Here is a 21,867-nt window from a genome sequence, read left to right as displayed (position 1 = left end):
ATAAGAAACAATAAATAATATTTTATGTTATTAAATGTGTTTTCCACCCATCTTACCATAGGGTGACTCTTGGCAACTTACAATGTCAAAATAATCCATTCCTACTGTGTAAGGGAATTAAAATAGGTCACTTCAGCAAATTCAGTCATACAAGTTTGCTTGTAGCAATATACAGGTAGTACCCACTTATTGACAATTCATTCAGTGACTATTCAGAGTTTTGACAGCACTGAAAAAGGAAACTTGTAACCAGTCCTCAAAACTGTGGCGATCATAGCATTCCCATGTTCTCACGGTCACAATTCAAGTGTTTGGCATCCCGTAATCATACAATTGTCATCTGAGACTTTCATAGCCAGCTTCTGACAAGTAAAGTCAATGGGGAAGCTGGCAGGAAGTAACAAATCATAGTCATGTAATGATGCACTTAATGACCCATGATGATTCACTTAACCACCTCACCTGGAAATGAAAAACTACTATTGTAAGTAAGGAGTGATTCCCTCCACCTTTATAACTGTTGCTTGGCGATAGAGTTACAAGTCTCTTTGGAAAATGAACACTTAGTGTACCCATTTTCAGGTAACATATTGATTTTGTATGCAAAATAAATTTTATACCAATACCTTAAACATCTACTTTATCATCAATAGTTAGTGTTCTATCTCGGTCCTCCTCCAGTCATTCTGACGATCTTCTAGTTCTATATCTTTAGCTCTGTAACAAGAACAAGTAAAAGATCCCACTATGAGGACTGATCCTTTAATAACTCCTATCATTCTACACAAAGTTGATCAAGATCCTTATTTTTTTCAGCAATGCAATAAAAGGTGTTCAAGTTCATTTCCATTTCTATCATCATTTTTGACCTATACACCTATTAACTTGGCCAATTTTGAAAACCCTGCCTCCCATGAGGTTAAAATATGCCTTTTTTGGTGAGCATAGAAGTCCCACACAATTTTTTTTGTCAAAAAATAGCTTGAGGTGTGGTATAATGTCCCCTGGGTGATTATTCCCTGTGATATAGATAATCCTCAACTTATAACTAAAGTTACAATGCCACTGAAAAGGTTGCTTACAATTGGTCCTTGCACTTACAACCTCTTCAGCATACCCATGGTCATGTGATCAACATTCAGCCATTTGGCCACTGGCATCCTGGGGTTATGTGATTGCCATTTGCAACCTTCCCAGTCAGCTTCTGATGAGCAAAGTCAACAGCAGAAGCCATATTTGCTTAATGGCCACAGGATTCACTTAGGAATGTGGTGACTTGCTTAACAACTGTGTGAACCAAGTTGTAAAACCAGGCACAGGTCACTTAACAGTCCCTGTTTATCAGTAGAAATTCTGGTCCCAGTTGTAGCCATAAATCAAGGACTATCTGTATATGACAACCCTTATTCTCCTTGCCTTTAGAAAAGCCACTAAAACCTAACATTTTAGCCAGATATTGTGTGGAGTCTTTTAGTTGTTTAATTATCAAGTTTGGTTCACTATTTTATACATTGGAGTGTTTTAATGATGTAGGTTGTTCTTTTTTTGGATCATTGCTCACAAAATTGTTGTGTGCAACCCACATTATTAGAGCTGAATAGTCTTATAAATGCAATAAATAGGATAAGAAATGGGATATGAAAACAGTATCAGGAAACAAAACAGGAAATATACAGCTTTGTACAAATGTATTGCTCATGAATGAATATATCACAGCAATAAAATGTACAAATGGTTTAAGATTAGGATTGACTATGATTGTCTTATCTCAATTCAAAGGTAAAAAGTATAAAAGGCTTTCCTTCCTTCCTTGTAAAGATTTCAAATCAGGATGAAAGTATGCAAGTATCCTTAGGAGATATTCCATCAAAGCCTTTCAGTAAGGATAGTATAAAAAATATTAACTAACTTTAAACGAAAATAAGAATGCATATGCAAGGGGTAATATAGCAGTTTAGCTCAGTAAGGGACATATGTATGCTGGAAAGAGAAAATCTTCCGACATCCATAAATATATACATACCATACAGTACATACGTTCTCACCATTGATGCAAACTGTCAATTCTGACTTACATGATCAAGAGTTCAGCTTCATAGCGCATCAATCTGTTCTTTTCCAGTACTAGTTCAAACCATTCATGTAATAATTCAGATTCATCTTGTGTGCTTGACTCTGTTTAAGAATTTTTAAAAAATGCCAGAATTAGTTTTTTCTCCGTCCCAAAAATTGCATCAAGTATAGAGAAATAGTGCTGATTAAAATGTCCTTTTCCAAAATATTCCAGTTGCATTTTCTAAGCATTTTCAAATATTACAGCTGCTGTAGTGAAAGCTAGAAGTCCCAAAGGTGGTTATTTTTTTTCAAGAGGCAACTGGACTTTCTGGTTTTTCTTGGAAGACATTTATTCAAAGCTGAGCTGAAGAAGCTTCTTGGATGAGAAGCGACATGTCTTCAAAGAAAAGTCAGAAAGTTCAGTTGCCTCTTGGAAAAAAAAAAAGCACCATGACTTGGATGACTGAGAATCTCCATAGACATGAGGGCTAGAAGACATATTATTAAAAAGTTAAATTCCAGTTTTGACCCCACCCCAAAGGGTTGTTTCACACAACAGCATGCAAGTGCTGTTATCCAGCATGGGAGCCAGCAGAAAACAATGCTGGCTTAACAAGGGGTTGATCACATTTCCAGCAATGAAACTGAATAGAGGTCTTGTCTGCACCAGAAAAGTGGGTAAATTGAGAAACCTGTTGAAGAATGTCTTCTTTAGGACAAGCTATGGCCATGTCTCTATGGGATTGCAGAACTGACACCAAAGGAGCCGGTCTCCTCCTCCCTTCCCTTCCCTTCTGCCCCCAATGATAATAAAAGCAGAAGACAAGTATGGGAGAAACAGGCCTTCTGCTCCCTGTTCTCCAATTGTACAAAATGAACACTCTAAGAAATTAGATAACTGGCACCAGGGGTGGGATTTTACTGGGTTTGGATTTGTTTGGACCGATTTGGACGAACCAGTAGTGCTAAAGAACAGATGGGAGCGAACCAATTTGGTCCCACGAGCAAATGGGCCCGTCCACCCGCCCCTGCGCTTTATCTACCTTTATCTTCTCAGCTGAGTCATGTGGCAGTGAATTGCCACACCTCAGCTGTTTTCCTTCCCAAGCAGTGATGTGGAAGGTAAGTCTTCTCTAAACTGTGCACATGTGCGAAGTGCACGCTCAGCAAACCGGTTGTTAAACTGGTAAGATCCCACCCCTGACTGGCACTTCTGTTCTTCACTGCAGCTGTTTCCCAATTTTCCTACCATGTGTGGCAGGAGAAACAACTTGCCACAGACTGACCACCTGGCATACCTTTTGCTACTACTTTTGAAGTGAAGCAAGGGGGGGAGGGGCTGTAATGCAGAGATAAGTCAAAAATAATATTGTATATTCATGTCCAGCAAGGATACATAGCATATAAACCCATACTCACTTATTTAAAATGCTTTTTTCTCCAAATAGCTTCCAAGACTTTTCAAATCAGATTTTTGAGAAACTCTCAAGTATATAGCATGAAGGCAGTTGATATTGCTATAGTTTGTTTCCACCATCTATACTTCAAAGATTATCTCTCTTTCTCTCGAATATGTTATACATGCTTAGTTGTTTACACAACCAGCCCCTGCATTCTTGTAGCAATAGCAATAACACTTAGGCTTAGAAACTGCTTCACAGTGCTTTTACAGCCCTCTCTAAGCAGTTTACAGAGTCAGCATATCTGACCCAACAATCTGGGTCCTCATTTTACTCACCTCGGTAGTATGGAAGGCTGAGTTAACCTTAAGCCTGGTGGGAATTGAACTGCCAAGTTGCAGGCAGTCGATAATCAGCAGAAGTGGCCTGCAGTACATCACTCTAACCATTGCACCACTGAGGCTCTTGTAAATGCGCAAGGGTTTGTCGCATGGTCCCACCTCAGTCAGGGACACTTCCAATTTGTGGGGTACAATACAGCCCAAATACAACCTTATACTGATATATCACATTACAAATCTCTACTTTCAGTAGCTCTCACACAAAGTGGAGATGGAGAAAGCAATAAAGCCAAACAACCAGGACTTCTCTTTTGATGCCCCATTGCTAGTGATGGAATATGAACCTATATAGAAAAGCTTTAGGGAAACTTTAAAAGAAAAAGAGGAACAGACTGATCGCAATTAACCTCCTCTGTGCCCCAGAAATAATTAAGGGTATTCATAAGGCTAAGATTATTTGAGGTTTTTCTAATGCATACGTGATTGTTACTCCAGTTGTGATCCCCTTAGACACATTTTACTCAGTGCCTTTAGAGCACTTTATTTCACCCTCCACAGTCTCTTATTCAGTCCAGTAGCTAATGAGTAATTCCCCCTAACAAAAGAGCCTTTCATTTCACTCTCACACAATTATTAGAGGGGAGTTGCATTAATGTCATGGAAGACTACTGTTTGCAGGCCTGTCTCTAAATTTGGTTATTAAGAACCTTTGCAGCTCAATAATATTGCTTAACTGTGATGATTTTCTAATTAGCATAATAACACCTATTAAATCACTTGAACTCCATAAGCACAGGCCTGCCTAAATACAGCTTAATCTAATAAGACCTGGATATTTATTAAGCAATAAAGTACTATATTTCTAAAGACTGAATGAATGGAACCGTAAGAGCTGTAACCATACATTAACAACCTAAACATGATTATAAACAACACCCCCAAATTAATAATTTTCTAAGGTTGTTTGCCAAATCTATGTGTAAGGTTGACAAATGAGAAATAATCAGTCCCTCTTAGAACACCAGCTTCTGTCAATCAATCGAGAATAGAAAAAGCTGACCCTAATTAAAGGAATTAAATTACTAATGACAGGGAATGGAGCAGAAATCTTCCATCTCCAAAGCCTTGCCAAGTAACTAATGGCATAACAACTTAGCCAGCCTAACAAGAAGTCTTACATTTTTGAATGCCACAAATATCCAGTTCTTAAGACTTTGGGGCAGCTTAACCCATTTGTCCCATCCAAATGAGAACCCTTGTTTTGCTTTTTGTTGTAGTAGATAGAAATGCTTTTGACAAAGACTCTTGTAGGAGGTCTTCGTATAATTTACTACATCTTCTTGTTTGGTTCCCCTTTTATAAGAAACTGTTGCTACCATTGACTTGGTGCAGATGGAGAAGTGAGATTCCAGATCAGGAAGAATGGAAATGATTAAGCACCTCTGATATGTAATTTTCAAGGTTGCATATGAACTGGAAAGATCAGCACAATTCCATTCCAACAAGGTACTCGGAGCAAGCAACCAGCCTTCTTTGGGGGTTCATGGAATAAGGCCAGCTCACAGCAAGAAATTTATGCTGAGCACGAGGCAAATCTAAAGTCTCTCACAAGACAAAATGCGTGATGAAGACAGGGATTTTTTAAAAGGTACCACCTGCTGTGGGCTGAAAAGTAATTTGGCATACTTCGGAGCAATTAAGTAACTGTTTGCTCTTCCAGCCATCTGGTGTTTTTTTTAACTACCATTGCTGTGCAATGAAGACCAGTATGCTGTCGTGTGCATCAGCTCTAAAGCTGCTAAAAACATATTCAGTCCTACCTATGGCATCTTCAAATTGCCTGTGGTTTAGATGTGCTGATACCAACAGTGATGCCCAAAGGCATCCTGATGTCTCCGGGCACTGCACTTCATTCTGCCCACTAAGCCAGCTTTGTCAATGTTAAGACTTGTGGACTTCAACTCCCAGAATTCCCCAGTCAGCATGGTCCACAAAGTTTTCAAGTTTGGAGACCCCTGCGCTAAGCAAATAGTCTCCAATGCCTACTCAGAGCTCCTCTTCCTCCTCCCTCTTCCACCCAGTCTTTCTATAATGTAATGTTGGTGTCACTGAAGAGAAAGGTGTCTTCTTAGGAAGGGAGGAGGAGATGTGAAAGTAATAAAAGCGAAAGAGGGAGAGGGTGGCTGAATGCAAAAGAAAATAGTTCCTTCATCTTTCTCTTACTCTTTTTGATACACAAGTACAATGTGTACTGGTCTTCAACCACAATAAATCAAATTGATTGACTGATCACAAGTATAAAGTGCTAGAATTCTATCCTCTTTTAAATTTTGCCTCCTTTGATAAAAATGTGTTGTTACATGTGATATGATAAAATAGCACATAAGAATACAGATTTATAGTCACTTCTGAACCAAGTAATATATAAAAAGTAAAGATAAAGATTCCACTGGCATGTGGAATGTGTTAGTCATTCCTGACTCTAGGGGGTGGTGCTCATCTCGGTTTCAAAGCCGAAGAGCTCATGCTGTCTCCATCTCCGTGGTCATGTGACTGGCATGACTAAATGCCAAAGGTGCACAGAACACTGTTACCTTCCCACCAAAGTGGTCCCTATTTTTCTATTTGCATTTTTACATGTTTTAGGTTGGCAGAAGCTGAGACAAGTAATGAGAGCTCTCTCCATTATGCAGCACTAGGGATTCGAACTACCGAACTGTGGACCTTTCTGATTGACAAGCTCAGCGTTTTAGTCACTGAGCCACCATGTCTCTATGTAATCTATGGAGCTCTTCTATTAAGGAGGAGATCCTTCAATAATACTGGTCTGGGATGTAGCAAAAATTCCTTTTCCATTCCAGTATGTATTTATTTCAATGTGTAGATGTGAATGCTTTCCTGCATTCATGTGGGGGGAAATTGGAATTTGCTGCCCAAGTTTGCTTGTTTGTTTATTTAATCATATTTATGCCTCCCATCTCACCTATAAGGTGACAATGGGCAGCTTTATCACTAAATAAACAGGGGCAGTAGATAACTGAGCTTGATTCTGAATGACTTCATGATTGCCATTTTCTTTTAATTCCTCAATCTAGTTTACAAGCTGGGATTTTCTTGTGGCTGCTCGAACACTAACTAAATTGCCATCTACTCTAGCTGCTCACTTGTGTTAGGTGGTTGGGCATTGTCCTGTACACCTCAAGATTAGCCATGTTGTCCCCAACAATCATCATATCATACCAAGGGGGAACATTCTCATATAATCAAAAACGCCCACAAACCTAAAAGCTTCCTGTATCCCATTCTATTTCAGTCTATTCTAGGAGGATAAAAAATTAAATGCAACTGAGTTTTCTTACAACTTCTCAAACAGCTTCAGGAGGGCTGCCATGTTCTTCAGATCACAGTTTTTTCTGCCATTCTCACCTGCTTCTCCTCGTAGTTCCCTCTCCAACTGAACGCCATATACCTCAAGAGCTCTCTGCTGCTCTTCCACTTCTTCCAATAACCGTTGGATAGCCTGAACAAGTGAATAAATAAATCTAAGAAATAAAATCTTCAAAGATGCTACTTTTGTATACAGATAGTCCTCGACTTACAATTACAATTGAGACCAAAATTTCTGTTGCTAAGTGAGACATTTGTTAAGTTAGCCTTTCCCCGTTTTACAACCTTGCTTGCTGCAGTTGTTAAGTGAATCATTGTAGTTGATAAGTTAGTAACAGGGTTGTTAAGTGAATCTGGCTTCCCCATTGACTTTGCTTGTCAAAAGGTTACAAATAACATAACCACCCTGCAGTGGTCATAAATATGAGTCAATTGCCACGCCTCTGAATTTTGATCATGTGACTGTGGGAATGCTGCAATGTCTTAGGTGTGAAAAATGTTGTCATAAGTCACTTTTTTTCAGTTCCATTGTAACCTTGAATAGTCACTTAATGAATTGTTGTAAATTGAGGACCACCTGTATCAATCTCATGGCTCTCTATTCAATTAGACAGTGATTCTTTATGATAATACTGCTATTTTCCTAACTGTTAAATGGAGATATGGGAGTGAAATGTAGGTCTTTCAGCATATGTAACATACACCTCTGAGTATTTTTCTATGTCTATCCCAAGAAAATGTATTTAAACATTAAACACTAAACAGACTAAGACATACTGTATATATCTACTGCCAAATATTGTCAGGAACCAAAATAGAACTAACAAAAGTGCCTAACTGTTCTTTAGCAGTCATGCAACTGTGATAATAGCTACAACCTATTCCATCAGAAAAAGCACTAAGATTACCCACAATAACAGCACACACTTAATTGCAGAGCTTCTAAGGCCCACACATTTTGTCAATAAAATGAATTGATGGACATTAAGCCATCATCAATCCAAGAAAAAAAATTACAGAGGTAAACATGAAAATATCTAAAAATAAAAAGAAAAGATATTAATATAAAATTTTGAGACCTGTGAAGAGGTGGATAGTGTATAAAGAGGCCTGAAGTTTGGTTTAGTGGTTAAGGTGTTAACCTAGGAACAGAGACTGTGAGTTCTAGTCCCCATCTTAGGCGTGAAAAACAGTCTGTGTGACTTTGGGCCAACTCACCTCACAGTATCGTCGGGGGGGGGGGGGAATAGGAAGAGGAAGGAGTTTGCAATAGTGGCAAATATCTGTAGCTCAGGTGTGGGTTGGTTTCTGAACATTTCGTTACCAGGCTAGCTAACATCTTCAGTAGAGTTTAGGGGATGTCAGTGTCACTGTTCTGTTTATAATGGTGTGAGTGTGTCAAGTCTTGTGATGCGTAGGTGTGAGTCATCAGTGAGAGTGTGACAGGTCTTGTGATAGGGAGGTTACATCAGGTCAGGGTCAATGGGAGGTGAACTGCTGGCGGAGGAGGAGCTACATGGTTTGGTTGAGAGTCAGTGCAGTTGATTTGGATTCTGAGGGGTTCGTAAGCTGGTTGTAAGTCAATAAGGCTGTTGATGGAATTGATTGTGGAATGCCAAGCTTTGCTGAACTCATAAGCATGATGGATGGTAGCATGGCCAAGGAGGGAGGAGGGAGTATTGGTATGTTTTCCACCTTGAGTAATTTATAAGCAATAATAAAGGTGGGATAAAAATCAAATAAATAAATCAAAACATGGAACAGATAGAAGAAATGACAAAAAAGGCTATGTTCTCTTCAGGATAGGATAAATAAAAATAATATCAAATTTCTTGTAAAAAGAACAGTGAAGGAATAGATGGATCCATTGAGCCATCTCCATAAAGACATACTAAGCATTAATGAAGGGGAATATTTTTGCAGTTTCCCAATAATACGGCAGAAGACAATGCATCCAAACTGGCCAAATGTTTTATGTCAAATACATTACACAAGGATAAGAAACTAAAATACCTGTGCTTTGTGAAGTCTTTTTAGTTCCTTTTGTTTAACCAGTTGCTTTGTTTCTTTTGCCAACTTTTTGTTCCTTCTAAGAGTACTTTTAACCTTCAAAAATAAACAACAGCACATATCAAAGGAAATCAATACTTTGTACTCAGCCACAGATTTCCATAGACTTTTCTTTTAATGTGAATGTTAAGTAGCCTTTGACTATGTTTGCTGGGCACAATCTGAGCCATTTGTTTTCATCAATAAAGGCCTAACCACAGTCTTAGTTAGTTAGGCATTAACATTTTCTGTCGATAATGGAAATGGTAATGTTCTGTCAATTAAGATAAAACACCACATTTATAAAACCAAGATAATAATCCTAATGGTTCTAAAGTAAACATAAGGGAATCTGGCATTACATTCAAATCTTCCTTAACTTACCATTGCGGCAAAATATTAAAGCATATACTCCACCATGAAAATAAAAAAAAATAGAGCATCTTCATGCAAAATGCAGGCAGATTTAATATTAAAAATGTCAATGTAGATGTTTTATTTATTATGCTCTATGCCTGTTCTGATTTCAAACTAATAGAGTAAAATAGCAATAAGATGCAATGCTAGCTATTTACAAGGAAAATGTAAAACGTATCCTGTCATAATGGTTGGTCTATAGAGATCATTCTGTAAGAGGTTTTGCTCAAAGGGTCTCTCTGCTCCTTGATACTGTAAAAGATCTGCAACCACTGAAAGGGTATTTCTGCAGTGAGATTCTGCATGGTCACCCAAACATCCATTTGGCTAGGATAAAATGATCTTTGAGCTTCTGTAGTTTCAAGGAGAAGATGCAGAAGAGTATTTTGCTAGTAAATAAAGTGTCTCTTCAAATTATTTTACACTTGGTTCCTCCTCCTCCACCTCATCACAGGGGTAGGCTTCAAAAATTTCAGCAGCGGATTCGCTGCCTCATTGCTAGGTGGGCATGGCCATAATGGGTGTGGCCTAGTTGTCCTCCTGCATCCTGGGGGGGGGCATTTTTCACCTTCCCCAGGCTCCAGAGGCTTTCCTCAAGCTTCCGGGAGGGCGAAAACTGTTTCCCCCAAGCTCCAGAGGCCCTCCAGAGGCTGGAAACATGCCCGTTTCCGGACTTCTAGAACTTCTGGTGGGCCTGTTTTTCACCCTCCCCAGGTTCTGAAGGCCTTCATCGAGCCTCTGGGAAGGCAAAAACTGCTTCTCCTGGGCTCCGGAGGCCCGCCAGAGGCCGGAAACTGGCCCATGTCCTGACTTCTGGAACCTCCAGTAGACCCGTTTCCCCCCTTCCTGAGCCTCCACGTGGGCCCTGCACTTACCATCAGCCTAGTCTGACTATTCTCAGCAGGTTCATAAATAGTACTGGGGACAAAGTAATGCCTTCTAGCATCTGCAGAAGAAATATGGCCACTCAACACTACTCTGGTACTGTTCCTTCCATAGGAGTCAATCTACTGTGATCTAATCCTTCAATGCATGACACAGTGTACAGGGATATCAAAGGGCATCATTGAGGCACATACATTCAGGGCTCAGCCAAACACATTAATTTTCTCAGAAAAGGAGCAGGCTAAATATTCTCATTTGACTTCTGATGATAGCAAGCCACAATACTGGTTCCAAAAGACCAGATGCTGATGTCACAGTTCTTGATTCTGGTGCCGAGGATTTAAACCTGGAATTAAAAGCAAACCCACCCAGTCTTTCAGAAGATAGAAGACCACAGCTAGAAAGCCAGAGTCTAGCCCTGTGAAAGACATGTGTTGTAGGTTCAGTCTGGGAACAATGTCAGATTCAGGTAGCATTTGAGAATTTCTGCAACCAGAATCTTTTTATTATCAGATATTCACCAAATAGTGCTTTTAAATTAAAATCTGAGGTTCCAGCCTTTTTCGTTTTTACACAATTTTCTACAGTTTAATTTACTTTCTATAGTTCTATTTTCTATGTCAAGACTTTTAATCCTGCAGGTTATGTCATGCATTGTAATCCATTTCCCTTTTTCTTTATTGTTTTATTGTGTCTATATTTTAAATCTTGCTCCCACTTATTTGTACATACTCTGGCACTGGGGCCCTCTCACTGCCACTAAGACTCTTTCACAGTCTCTTGTCTATGGTTATCACTCTAGGTCTTCTTGGAATAGCTGCCACACTGTTGGGCCTTTTTCAGTGCAGCCAGTGCTCAAGGGTTTATTACAATCTTTGTCAGCTGGGTATGCCAGTGTTCTGGGCCTCTGCTTGCCAAGCTAGGCTCTTAGTTTAGTCTCTGTGCTCTGAGCTGTTTGGAGTAATTGCTAACATTGAGGTCTTCGCTTTCTATTGGTGTCTAGATCTCCAGTGTAATTGCCGGTACATTGGGCTTAGTTTCCTGCCAGCACTCTGTGATTTTTATTCTGCTACCACTAACAATTTCCTGTTCACCTCCCTCCAAGCTGCTTTCCCTATCACCCCCATTTTCTGTGTCTTGTTCTTCTCCGTCAATGTCACCATAATCAAGTTCCTCTCTAAAAGATTGGCTCATCCAATCTAAAAGGACAGTCAGAATAGGTAAAGAGGGGAAGAAGAGAGGGTGATATTTGGCCACCATGTTTCCATCATGTTTCCTTCTGTGTAGTACCTCTCAAGGAAACCAACATAAGGGAAGAGAATAGCAATAGCAATAGCAGTTAGACTTATATACCGCTTCATAGGGCTTTCAGCCCTCTCTAAGCGGTTTACAGAGTCAGCATATTACCCCCACAGTCGGGCTCCTCATTTTACCCACCTCGGAAGGATGGAAGGCTGAGTCAACCCTGAGCCGGTGAGATTTGAACCGCTGAACTGCAGATAACAGTCAGCTGAAGTGGCTGCACTACAGCACTCTAACCACTGTGCCACCTCGGCTCTACAGAAGGCAGAGCTAGAGGGTGGGGGAGTGAGTTAAATATGTCATCAGCTTAGAGTCCTTACATTGCCACAAATTATCCAAGTCTAGCTTTCCTTGGATTTTGTTACCCTTATCTAGTGCCAATTTAGTGCTGACTGTTAGTTGACTAGAGATTTCTGTATAGATTTGAATGAATCTTCTGTGCTGCAAGTTAATGTATGGTCCTGATCCTTTGTGTCTGAAAACTATTTATCTTAAGCTGAGAATATGCAGGATCGAAACCTGAAAAAAATAAAGCTGCAGAGCTTCAGCTGTATCTGGTGGGGAACCTCGGTATATTTATGACTGCTAAGCAGTTTTATGCTCTGCTTGAGCAACATTTGGTGATATCTCATTCTTGGTGCTGAAAATCTTTTACCTGTTCCCTTGACTCTTTGATCCAGTGGATTTTACCACACTCTACCTTTCACCCCTTTGAATTCTCACAGTGGAAGGCCAACTCAAAGTCTGCAAAGTCTTATAATACCAGTGAAAGACTGTGGACTGATTTATAGTCTTACCATTGGCATGGCTAGTAAGAGAATTGATTTACAGCAGTTCTATTTAACTCCCTGCTAGCATCTCATTAGGCTGTGAAACATATTCCCTTTGTCTTTTCTGCAGGAGGTCATTTAACAGGGTGACCATAGCTGAGTTTGTTCCAAAATCAGGCTGGAAGCCAGACTGAGAAGGACTGTGTTAATAGGATTCTTCCAAGAATGTCAGCAGTTTTACAGGCAATATGTTCTCAAGCACCTTGCCTGTAAATGGGTTTTTGTAACATGGCTGTAGTTGGTGAAAGTTGCCTATATTTAGTTATCTTTTGCTTAAGGAATGGATGTTCCACTTAGTCATTCCCCTTTTGTAACACGAGCAAACCACAAAAGGGCAGGGTGTAAGAGGATATGTAATGGGCTAGAAAGTTGTAATCATGTTGCTATATCCTCAAGCCTTAGCAATCAAAAGTAGATTCATATAATTAGACCAAATTATGCCAGATATTTCAGTATTATCTGTAACATTCAAGTTGGATAGTAAAGGATTTTATCTTTAAAACATCTTTTTTTGTATATGTTTTCTTTGCAGTTTTCCTTTAACAACCAACATATTTTGTGGACAGTGTAATGACTGGGTCTATAAATATCTTTAAAACACCTTATGCAGATTGAGTTTGTTAGAGCAGATGAAAATAGACCCTTGAGCAAACTAAAGCATTCTAATAGGCAATTACCTGAGATGCAATGGATTAAGTAAGCCTTCTTTGTAATCTTCATGACCTACAAGAGACATGATTGTATCTACTCAACTGCATGTCATCTTCCAAGGGAGTCTAACACTCCTTTTGCTGTAGTTGTTTGCTGAAGCTGCGGCGCTTCATTGTATGAATCCCTCAGAAAACAAGGAAAAAAGCATGGATGCTACAGCACCAATAATAGTAAGATTGTGTCAATAGTCTCTTCTATTTTTCTATTACGGAATCATAGGTTTTGGCTTCTGGAAAATTTTCCCAGGCAAATACTATAGAGCAAGAGTGTCAAACTCACATTGTCACCGTGGTGTCATGTGATGTATAGGGACTCTCTCCCCTTCGCTAAACCAGACAAGGGCGGGGCCAGCATGTGACGCATCTGCCCTGTGGGCCGCAAGTCTGACACCCCCGCTATAAAGCAATAGAGGCAATGGACACTATGAGACCATGCTCTCCAGGTAGTGATCTGTCTTGGCCAGTTGGATAGCCTTAATACTCTTAATATGCAGCTGACCTAATTTGAAGGAAAAAAATCATCCTAAAGTTCTATAACTTTTCATCAAAGACAAGCTTAGCTTCCTCAGCCAAGGAGAATATCAGGCCACCAAATAATATCTTGACCCAACACTATGCAAAACCCTTTTAGCCAGCAAAATTAGGTTTTTGGACAAATGAATTGGCATTTCCAATGGATCACTGAGAGTCCATCCTCAAATCCCACTGCTGTGCTAAAGCTACACTGAAAATACAGATGGACAAAGCAGTGTCAAGCCCACACAATCCAGATATTAGTAATACATGCCACATCATTTTCTTTTCCCACACAGAGAGACACAGCCTCACAATTTTCTCAGAGGGGCAGCCCTCATTGATGTGGCCAAAGTTAGAGAGAGGGGGGAGGGAGAGAGAGAGGGAGGGGGGAGAGAGGGAGGGAGGCAAACTATTCCTGTTTAACATTACAATAATATATTATATAAAATCAATGCCCAAGCTTGGAACATGTTCTTGATGTTTTTTTTTACTATTCCGCACTCCCTTTATCCTTACTTTGGCTTGCATTTTTCCTGGGCCCAGCATGGCTTAGGGTTAGGGTTAGTGCCAATGTGGAAGGAGCTTTATGATTCACACAAAAACTTCTGACTCCGCAGATTGCAGTTTTCAGCACTCCCCACTTGCTTGGCCAATACTGGGAGTGGAGTTTAGCACCATATTAGGGTAACACCAACCTATACTATTAGGACAGCATTGGCAACTGCCTATTGTCCTAACTATCTTTTTAGAACTCTTTGGAACCTCTAAGTGCTGAAATTGAGAAATGAAATTGGTGCTGTTTCCTACCAAATCTCTGGAAAGGAACAAAAAAATTTGTCTACTTGAGCTTATCCACTCTGTTTTATCTCTTCCTGCCCACAGGCCAATTTAGATATTATTCCCCTTAAATGTTCTGTGTGCCTCTGGAAAACAAAAAAATTGCCAACCTTCATATTGGAATGTTCATAGGTTTGTGGAGTAAGAGAATGAGAGTTCCTGCCACTTTTTAGCAATTGATAAAGTTGCGTGAAAAAAGTGCTTCAGTAAGTAAATAGTTTCCAAATAGCTTCAACTTGCTACTTAATACTGTTTCCATTCTCAGTAGGTGATTTCCGATTGACTTTGGCTAATTTCAAAATACATTATGCAAGATTGGACCTGGTTAGGACCTAGTTGGAAAACCCCTAAGAAGAAACCCCAGGGCTGTAAGAACTAGATAAAAGAAATTGAAAATGCATTCCAGAGGAAGACTATGGCAAGCCACATTTACATTGCTGCCTAGGGTGAATTCTTGTAGTTCCCTAGACTCAAATTAGATTCCAGAGGACGTTACTTTTAAGATTTAGGTCCATCAAATAAGCTCTGCTGCAAAGAAATTGAAATCATATAGACTATTATTGCATATTTAATCATTTAAATTTGTTTATTATTTTGTTACTGCACCTAATGGACTCTCTTTAGCCAATTTTAGTCGTTACCTAAACTTATTAATGTGGTATTCCACTTGTCTGAAATGATATAGGGCTTCCTGCTTGAGCAGAGGGTTGGACTAGAAGACCTCCAAGGTCCCTTCCAATTCTGTTATTTGTTATCTTAAGGAGTTCTGTAGAAAAATAGCTGGTCTTTCCTGCTGCCTCTGTGGAAGACTAGTTAAACTATTATCCCCTTCCCCCCTTAAGATTCTTTAACATGCTATTAAAGAGACAAATAGATGATTGCATTAAATGTCAATCATTTTTGTAATCAAGTGAAAACAGCAAATGTTTGAGAGGAAATAGCCTTCAATAACTTACCGGGAGTTGAGGGGAAGGCTTATATTCCCATTCGTCATCAGAGGAGGATGAGCAATAGCCAGTTGTCGCTTGTTTCCTGGCAGGTAGACCTTTAGATCCTGAAAGAGAATCAAACTGCTCAGTGACATTTATTGCCTTTATTCTTTTCCTAGGATCTGACTGAAACTGCTTATGCTGCACCTGCTCATAGCTTCTCAAACATTTCTCGAATGACCATTTGTAAACTTGATTACATTAATTACATTTTGGCTACTGTTCAAGGCCTTCACTGCCTGGCAATCCTGTGCTCACAATATGAATATATCAAATTTTATGTGCAAACAAGGTCTCACCCTATATTAAAAATTAGGCCTGTTCTTAAAACGCGCATCACAAGTTAGCCACGTTATCTCACACCATGGGGCATAAATAAATGCAGCACGGCTGAGCCAGCTCTTAAACAAATTACTCTTATGTGGCTTGTAGCATCTGGCACCCATTTTTCTTCTGTGACATCTGCTCAGTGTAAAATAGCCGGCGTCAGAATGTCTGGTCATATTTTAAAAGAAGTCACAAATATAATCAGAAGCAAATGGACGCCCTGATGGAGGCTTTATCACTCAGCCTTCTGCAGCATAAATATTTCATTAATGAGATCTAAATAAATGTCACTTATATTTTCACTCCCTCAATCTCTACCACAGCAGGTATTAAACAATAGGTGCTGTTTATAAACACACAATGCAATTCTGGAGAAAACACGATGGGAAAGGAAGGAGGATTTCTGGGAATAACTTGCATTCCAAGCTGATTTCATTATTATGCCCTAACTCTACTTGTTACTAGGTCATCAGCATTATGTTTTAACAGGAACTGAACCTGACCTCCTAACAATTTACTTGTCTAATTCATATACCCTCCCCTTGATAAATTAAACAACAGAAGCACAAGGAACATCTGCTGCTGCACTTAATTTGCTGCAAGAGTAATGATTAACACCTGGATTCACTTATGTTCAGGCCATGAATGACAAGGACACGTTGTTTAAGATGATTGAGAGCTTCTTGCTTAATTTCAGATGAGTAAGTGTGAATTTGCTGTAACTGATGGCAGAAACGCATGTTGCACAGGCATGCAGAGATGTTCCTTTGCTTTGGAGGGACAACGCTATTTGGGAGGGCTTAGCCACACAATGGAAGGTTATGATCCAGGACGCTTATTTTTCAATGTGCTGCTCTGAACAGGTCATTCTGCTACCATGCATTTTAAGCCAAAGAGAGCCTAAAAGAGCAGTACCCAACATTAAGGCCAGGAACAATAGCTAGAGAAAATGTTGTGATAATTCACGGAGTTACAGAAAAACATACCAGACAAAAACTGTGAAGGAGAACAAAGCCCCATATTACAGGTTATGTTAAATAGGACCCTGAATCACAAATGGTTAGATTGGGTAATGGATAGGCACACACAGGCTTAACGGTAACAACAGCTCTTTATGAAGTATAACAAGTGAGAACAATCCAGCGAAGGTTAAGTTTGACAGCAGCCCTTTTATTGGGAGCTGTCAGACCCTTCAACCAATAGGATTAAACCTCTGTTCCCGCCGGAACAGAGGACCTTGGTGGAAACCACTGTAGTTAGAACAAGTATCTAACACCCCTCTCCTCTTGGATGGAACAATCCTACTTGTCATGCAGGTAGGCGGGCTTTTGGGTAGCTCTGCCTGACCTGCGCAGTTCAGTAGGAGGGGTTTCCTTGGACAGGTCGGACAGACCTGTTTGCTCCACAGCTCCGCTTGGTGGAAGCTCCTGGAACCTTTCGCAGGCTGTGGCTGGAGCTTCTAGAGCTGGTTCGCTCGGAGCTTGCTGTGGACCTGCAACATAACCAGATACATTTCCTGGTACTCTCGGGCTTGATCTGGCCGTGGAAGGAGTGAGTGTTTGCTCCGTTTGGGTAGGGCTTTGGCTAACTCGTGCAAGAGTTACCTCTGGTTGTCTAAGAGTGGAGTTGGAGAGGAAGCCACGGAGTTGGTCAATATGCCTTCTCCAATTCCTACCGTCTTTGAGCTCTAAGAGGTAAGAGCGAGGGTCGGTGATGCAGGAATCCACAGAGTTCCCCCAGTGTAGTTGTGGGCGTATACTGAATCCCCTATGCTAAATGTCCAAATCTTGCTTGTGGAGTCTGGGGGTGATGAGGCAGAATAATTGGGGTGTAGCTGGTCTAAGTGGGACCTTAGCCGGAGACCCATGAGAAGCTCGGAGGGGCTTCTCCCTGTAGTGGCACCGGGTGTGATGTGCTGAATTAGCAAATAGTGGTCAACCCGTGTTTGCCAATCTCCTGGGCCCATCTTAGAGAGGGCTTCTTTTGCAGATCTAACCATTCTCTCTGCCTGACCATTGGAGGCCGTATGGAATGGTGCGACCAGGGCATGCCTGATTTCCTGGGCTGCTAGGCGGGTCTCAAATTGCATCGCTGTGAATTGGGGCCCATTGTCAGAGACCAAGACGTCGGGTAGGTCGTGCATAGAGAAAAGTCTCTGTAGCACCTTGATGACCGCTTCTGCCATAGTGGACGTCATCAGGACTACCTCTAACCATTTTGTGTAGGTGTTCACAACTATGAGAAATTTCTGGCTTCAGCACCGTCGTCTTTCAAAGCGTTGATGCTGGTCACTTCTAGGCCCAGGGCTTGGAACCAATCTAGCCCTAGGAGGCTCTGCAGGTTGCCACTGACCACTGTCACTGGGAGTTTCCTGCTGAACTGCTTGAACTTCACCTGGAAGGTGCCTTGGCCCACGATGGGGACACAGTTTCCCTGGTAATCTCATAGACAGATGTCAGGGGTGATAGCCTGCTTTAGGGTAGACCACGGTATGATGGTCAGTGATGTCCCAGTGTCGATCTCCATCTTGCATGGAGAGTCCTCAATGACGACGGTGACCTTCAGCTTTTTTGGCCACCTGGAGCGGACTTGGCCGATTGACGTATGGTAGGTGACTCTATTGTTGCCTTCTGAGCGCCATGGTGGCTTCTGCCAGGTCCCTTGGTTGGGCCTCTGTTGGTGGTTTGGTGCGCTTCTAGGCTGCCAGGTAGTGGCAGGGAATTCGCTCCAGCACACCTTGGCGATGTGCTCCTTTCGCTCGCAGCGCTGGCAAGCCGATCTGGCATGGTCTCCTCCACAGCTAGCGCAAGGTAAGAGACGCAGTTTGAATTTGTGCACCAACTGGGAGTGGCTACTGCGCATGCGGCAGCTGTCATTTTCCTCGCCTCCTGAGCTCTTGGGCTCCGCAGCCTCACGATGTACGCGTGTACTCTTTCGCGCGTCTTGTGGAACACTTTTGTGCTGCAGAGTCTCAGTAGATTTGACGGCTGATTCGGACACCCTGGCCTGCTCCAAGGCGATCTGCAGAGTGAGGTTAGATTTAGTGAGTAACCTCCTCTGTAGGTTAATGTCCCGCACACCGCAAATTATGCAGTCCAGAATCAGCTTGTCCATGTCTCAGAATTCGCAGTACACTGCAGCCTTGCGAAGCGCCGCAATGTACTCATTAATCAACTCACCCTCTTTCTGGTTCCTGATGTTAAACTCGTGCCGGCGAATGTGCTTGGACGACTTGGGGCCATAATGGGTCCTCAGCATTTGCTGGAGCAGGAACCAGGCAACTGATTGCAGTGGTGTCAGCTCAGAGAGGTCTTTTGCCGTCTCGAACACTTCCCGGCCACAGTATCCGAGGAACATGTTCTTCTTGCGGCCTTCAGAAAGGACCATGAGGTCATTTGCCTCGAGGAAGCAGTCAAATAGTAGCATGTATTAGTCCCAGTGCTCGGTGACTGTTTCATACGGAGTCAGTGGGGCATGCATAGCCATGTACAGAGGACGTTTTGAGTTTACCGCTCAAAAATGGCTGCTCAAAGCTGCGCTGAGCTCCGGGCTAGATGTACTTGTTGGATTTCTACGCTCTTTTTGGTTCGCCTAGTTGCCTTCCAATCCCACCTTCGTCGCCAGTGTTAGATTGGGTAATGGAGACAGGCTTAACGGTAACAACAGCTCTTTATTAAGTACAACTGAGAACAATCCAGTGAAGGTTGAGTGACAGAAGCCCTTTTATAGGGAGCTGTCAGTCCCTTCGACCAATATGATTAAACCTCTGTTCCCGCCAGAACAGAGGACCTTGGTGGAAACCACTGTAGTTAGAATAAGTATCTAACACAAATCTTTAAGGATAACAGATTTATTCAAATAGTAGCAGAATATATTTTGTATTCTGGCAGCTTACAGCATGCTAAAATATGCAAGGAGTACTGAAGGACCCTTGAGAAAAGGCATTCCCTGCAACAATGCCATTTTTGAAAAGCATTCAAATAAATTTCATTAAAGAATTCCATGAAATCTTATCATGAAATTTTATCTCCACCTGGAGATAAAATCAAAGTTTGTTAAACATTTTACATTAGAACCAGTGGGGTAAATTTGCATATAAAGAAAGAAACTTCAGAGCAAAGTCCAAAATGAGAAGGAAGTCAGTGTCTTTTTGTGTGTACACTCAAAATAGGTTTGACTTAGCAATCAACTTTATAACACTTGACATTCCTTCAGAATCTCAAGCAATGCTAGAATTCTAGGGTAGGGGTTAGGTTATACTAAAAAGAAGAGATTAAAAATCAGGATCATGGCACAGTAGCAGAGCTTACTACAGCTATAGTCCTACCACATAAAGCTACAATCAGTTGTGGGTTCCTACCAGTTCAGACTAGTTCAGTCAAACCGGTAGTGGTTTGGTATCTGGGTTGTGGGCACCGGCAGTGACTCAGGCCTGCCATGCCCTCAAACCAGTTCTCTGGGCAGCGCCATAGGTGCCACAATCTTGTTTTTCATTTCTGCACATGAGCAGAATAATTTTTATTGCACTGTGCATACGCGCCCACAAGCAAACTGGCAGTAGTGCCTGTCAGAACCCGTGACCCGTCAAAACCGCGGTCCACAAAAGCGCGCTCAACGAAAGCGCGCATTTGACGTCATCACAGCGCGACGAAAAAAAATAAAAATTGAAATAAAAATAAAATTAAAGCAAGCTGATTCACATAAAGGTAAGGGTTAGGGTTAGGTTAAGGGTTAGGGTTAGGTTTAGAGCGTTAGGGTTACGTTTAGCGTTAGGTTAAGGGTTAGCGTTAGGTTTAGCGTTAGGTTAAGGGTTAGGTTTAGGGTTAGAATTAGGGTTAGGTTAAGGGTTAGGTTTAGGGTTAGGTTTAGGGTTAGGTTTGGGGGGGTTAGGGTAAGGTTTTCACTTTATTTTTACATTTTTCGATCACAGCGCGATGTTTTCGTCGCGCTGTGATGACGTCAAATGTGCGCTTTCGTCAAGCGCGATTTTGTCATCCGCGGTTTTGTGGTGGAACCGTCAGAACCCACCCCTAGTTACAATCACTGCTGAGACTAAAAATAAGAAGGGTCCCCTTGTCTATCTATATCCTGTGAATGAGTAGCCCCTCATTACAAGCAACTGATCCATGCCCAACCTAATGATTCCATGAGATTATTAGATAGCTATTAGATGAGTAATAGTTAAGTAAGGTGACCAGTCATCCCGATTTTGGCGGGACAGTCACGATTTATAACAATTTGTCCTGTGTCCCAGGGCGTTTTTAAAAAGTCCCGATTTTCTGGCTTCATGTTGAAAGCCCAGTGGATTTGCTTAAGAAATCCTAACCGGGGCAAGACAAAAGACACTCTGTCTAATCCCTCTCTCTGTCTCAGTACTTTCATTGAAGATATTAAAACGTTAAAGCAAGAAAATGGACCCCCCGCGCCCCATTTACCTCATTTTATAAGAAAAGATGACCCAGTACCATAGAGCTGCAGGAAATACTTGGCTAGAGAAGTCGCGAGTGTTCCTTCCTGGATTTTCCGGAGGGGAGGGGCATGGAGGTTGGAGGTCGGCTCGTGTGGAAAAAATGGTGGCAAAGTTTCTTTGAAAAATATTTCCCTGACTAATTTCACCATTTTAATTTGCTCAGTTCTTTGTATTAACATCTACATCATTCTGGATTGACTTGGAGTGCTCACTTGTGCCTGCTGGTAAGTGCACTGGGTTTTTTTCTTTTATTTTTTAAATGTATTTGAAAATAATATTTTATTTATTGTGCATAGGATTTTTTAAAATAGTTTTATTCTGTGTGGATTCTTTTTTAAAATTGTCTTAGACT

The 21,867-nt window shown here is 41.2% G+C and overlaps 1 protein-coding gene across 2 annotated transcripts in view; it reads right to left on the bottom strand.

Annotated features, from left to right (window-relative positions):
- Nucleotides 1–607: 607 nt before the first annotated feature.
- The window catches only part of MICAL2 (microtubule associated monooxygenase, calponin and LIM domain containing 2), a 142,171-nt gene continuing 120,911 nt past the window's right edge, over nucleotides 608–21,867 (bottom strand). The window contains exons 24-28 of one of the 2 annotated variants that reach the window (XM_087718131.1): nucleotides 15,686–15,783; nucleotides 9,197–9,289; nucleotides 7,223–7,316; nucleotides 2,076–2,175; nucleotides 608–717 (exon numbers count right to left, since the gene is read on the bottom strand). In XM_087718131.1, the coding sequence (XP_087574257.1) occupies nucleotides 654–717; nucleotides 2,076–2,175; nucleotides 7,223–7,316; nucleotides 9,197–9,289; nucleotides 15,686–15,783 (449 nt within the window). In that variant the 3' untranslated portion in view covers nucleotides 608–653. The remainder of the gene's footprint in view (nucleotides 718–2,075; nucleotides 2,176–7,222; nucleotides 7,317–9,196; nucleotides 9,290–15,685; nucleotides 15,784–21,867) is intronic. The other variant, XM_087718123.1, reaches the window with a different exon arrangement.

This window comes from Thamnophis sirtalis, unplaced genomic scaffold (genome assembly GCF_051295495.1).
Source record: "Thamnophis sirtalis isolate CommonGarterSnake01/CBP01778 unplaced genomic scaffold, rThaSir2_p1.2 scaffold_1, whole genome shotgun sequence".
Taxonomy (NCBI): Eukaryota; Metazoa; Chordata; class Lepidosauria; order Squamata; family Natricidae; genus Thamnophis; species Thamnophis sirtalis.
Note: the sequence above shows the minus strand (reverse complement) of the source record. Positions and strands in the feature narration are given on the sequence as shown.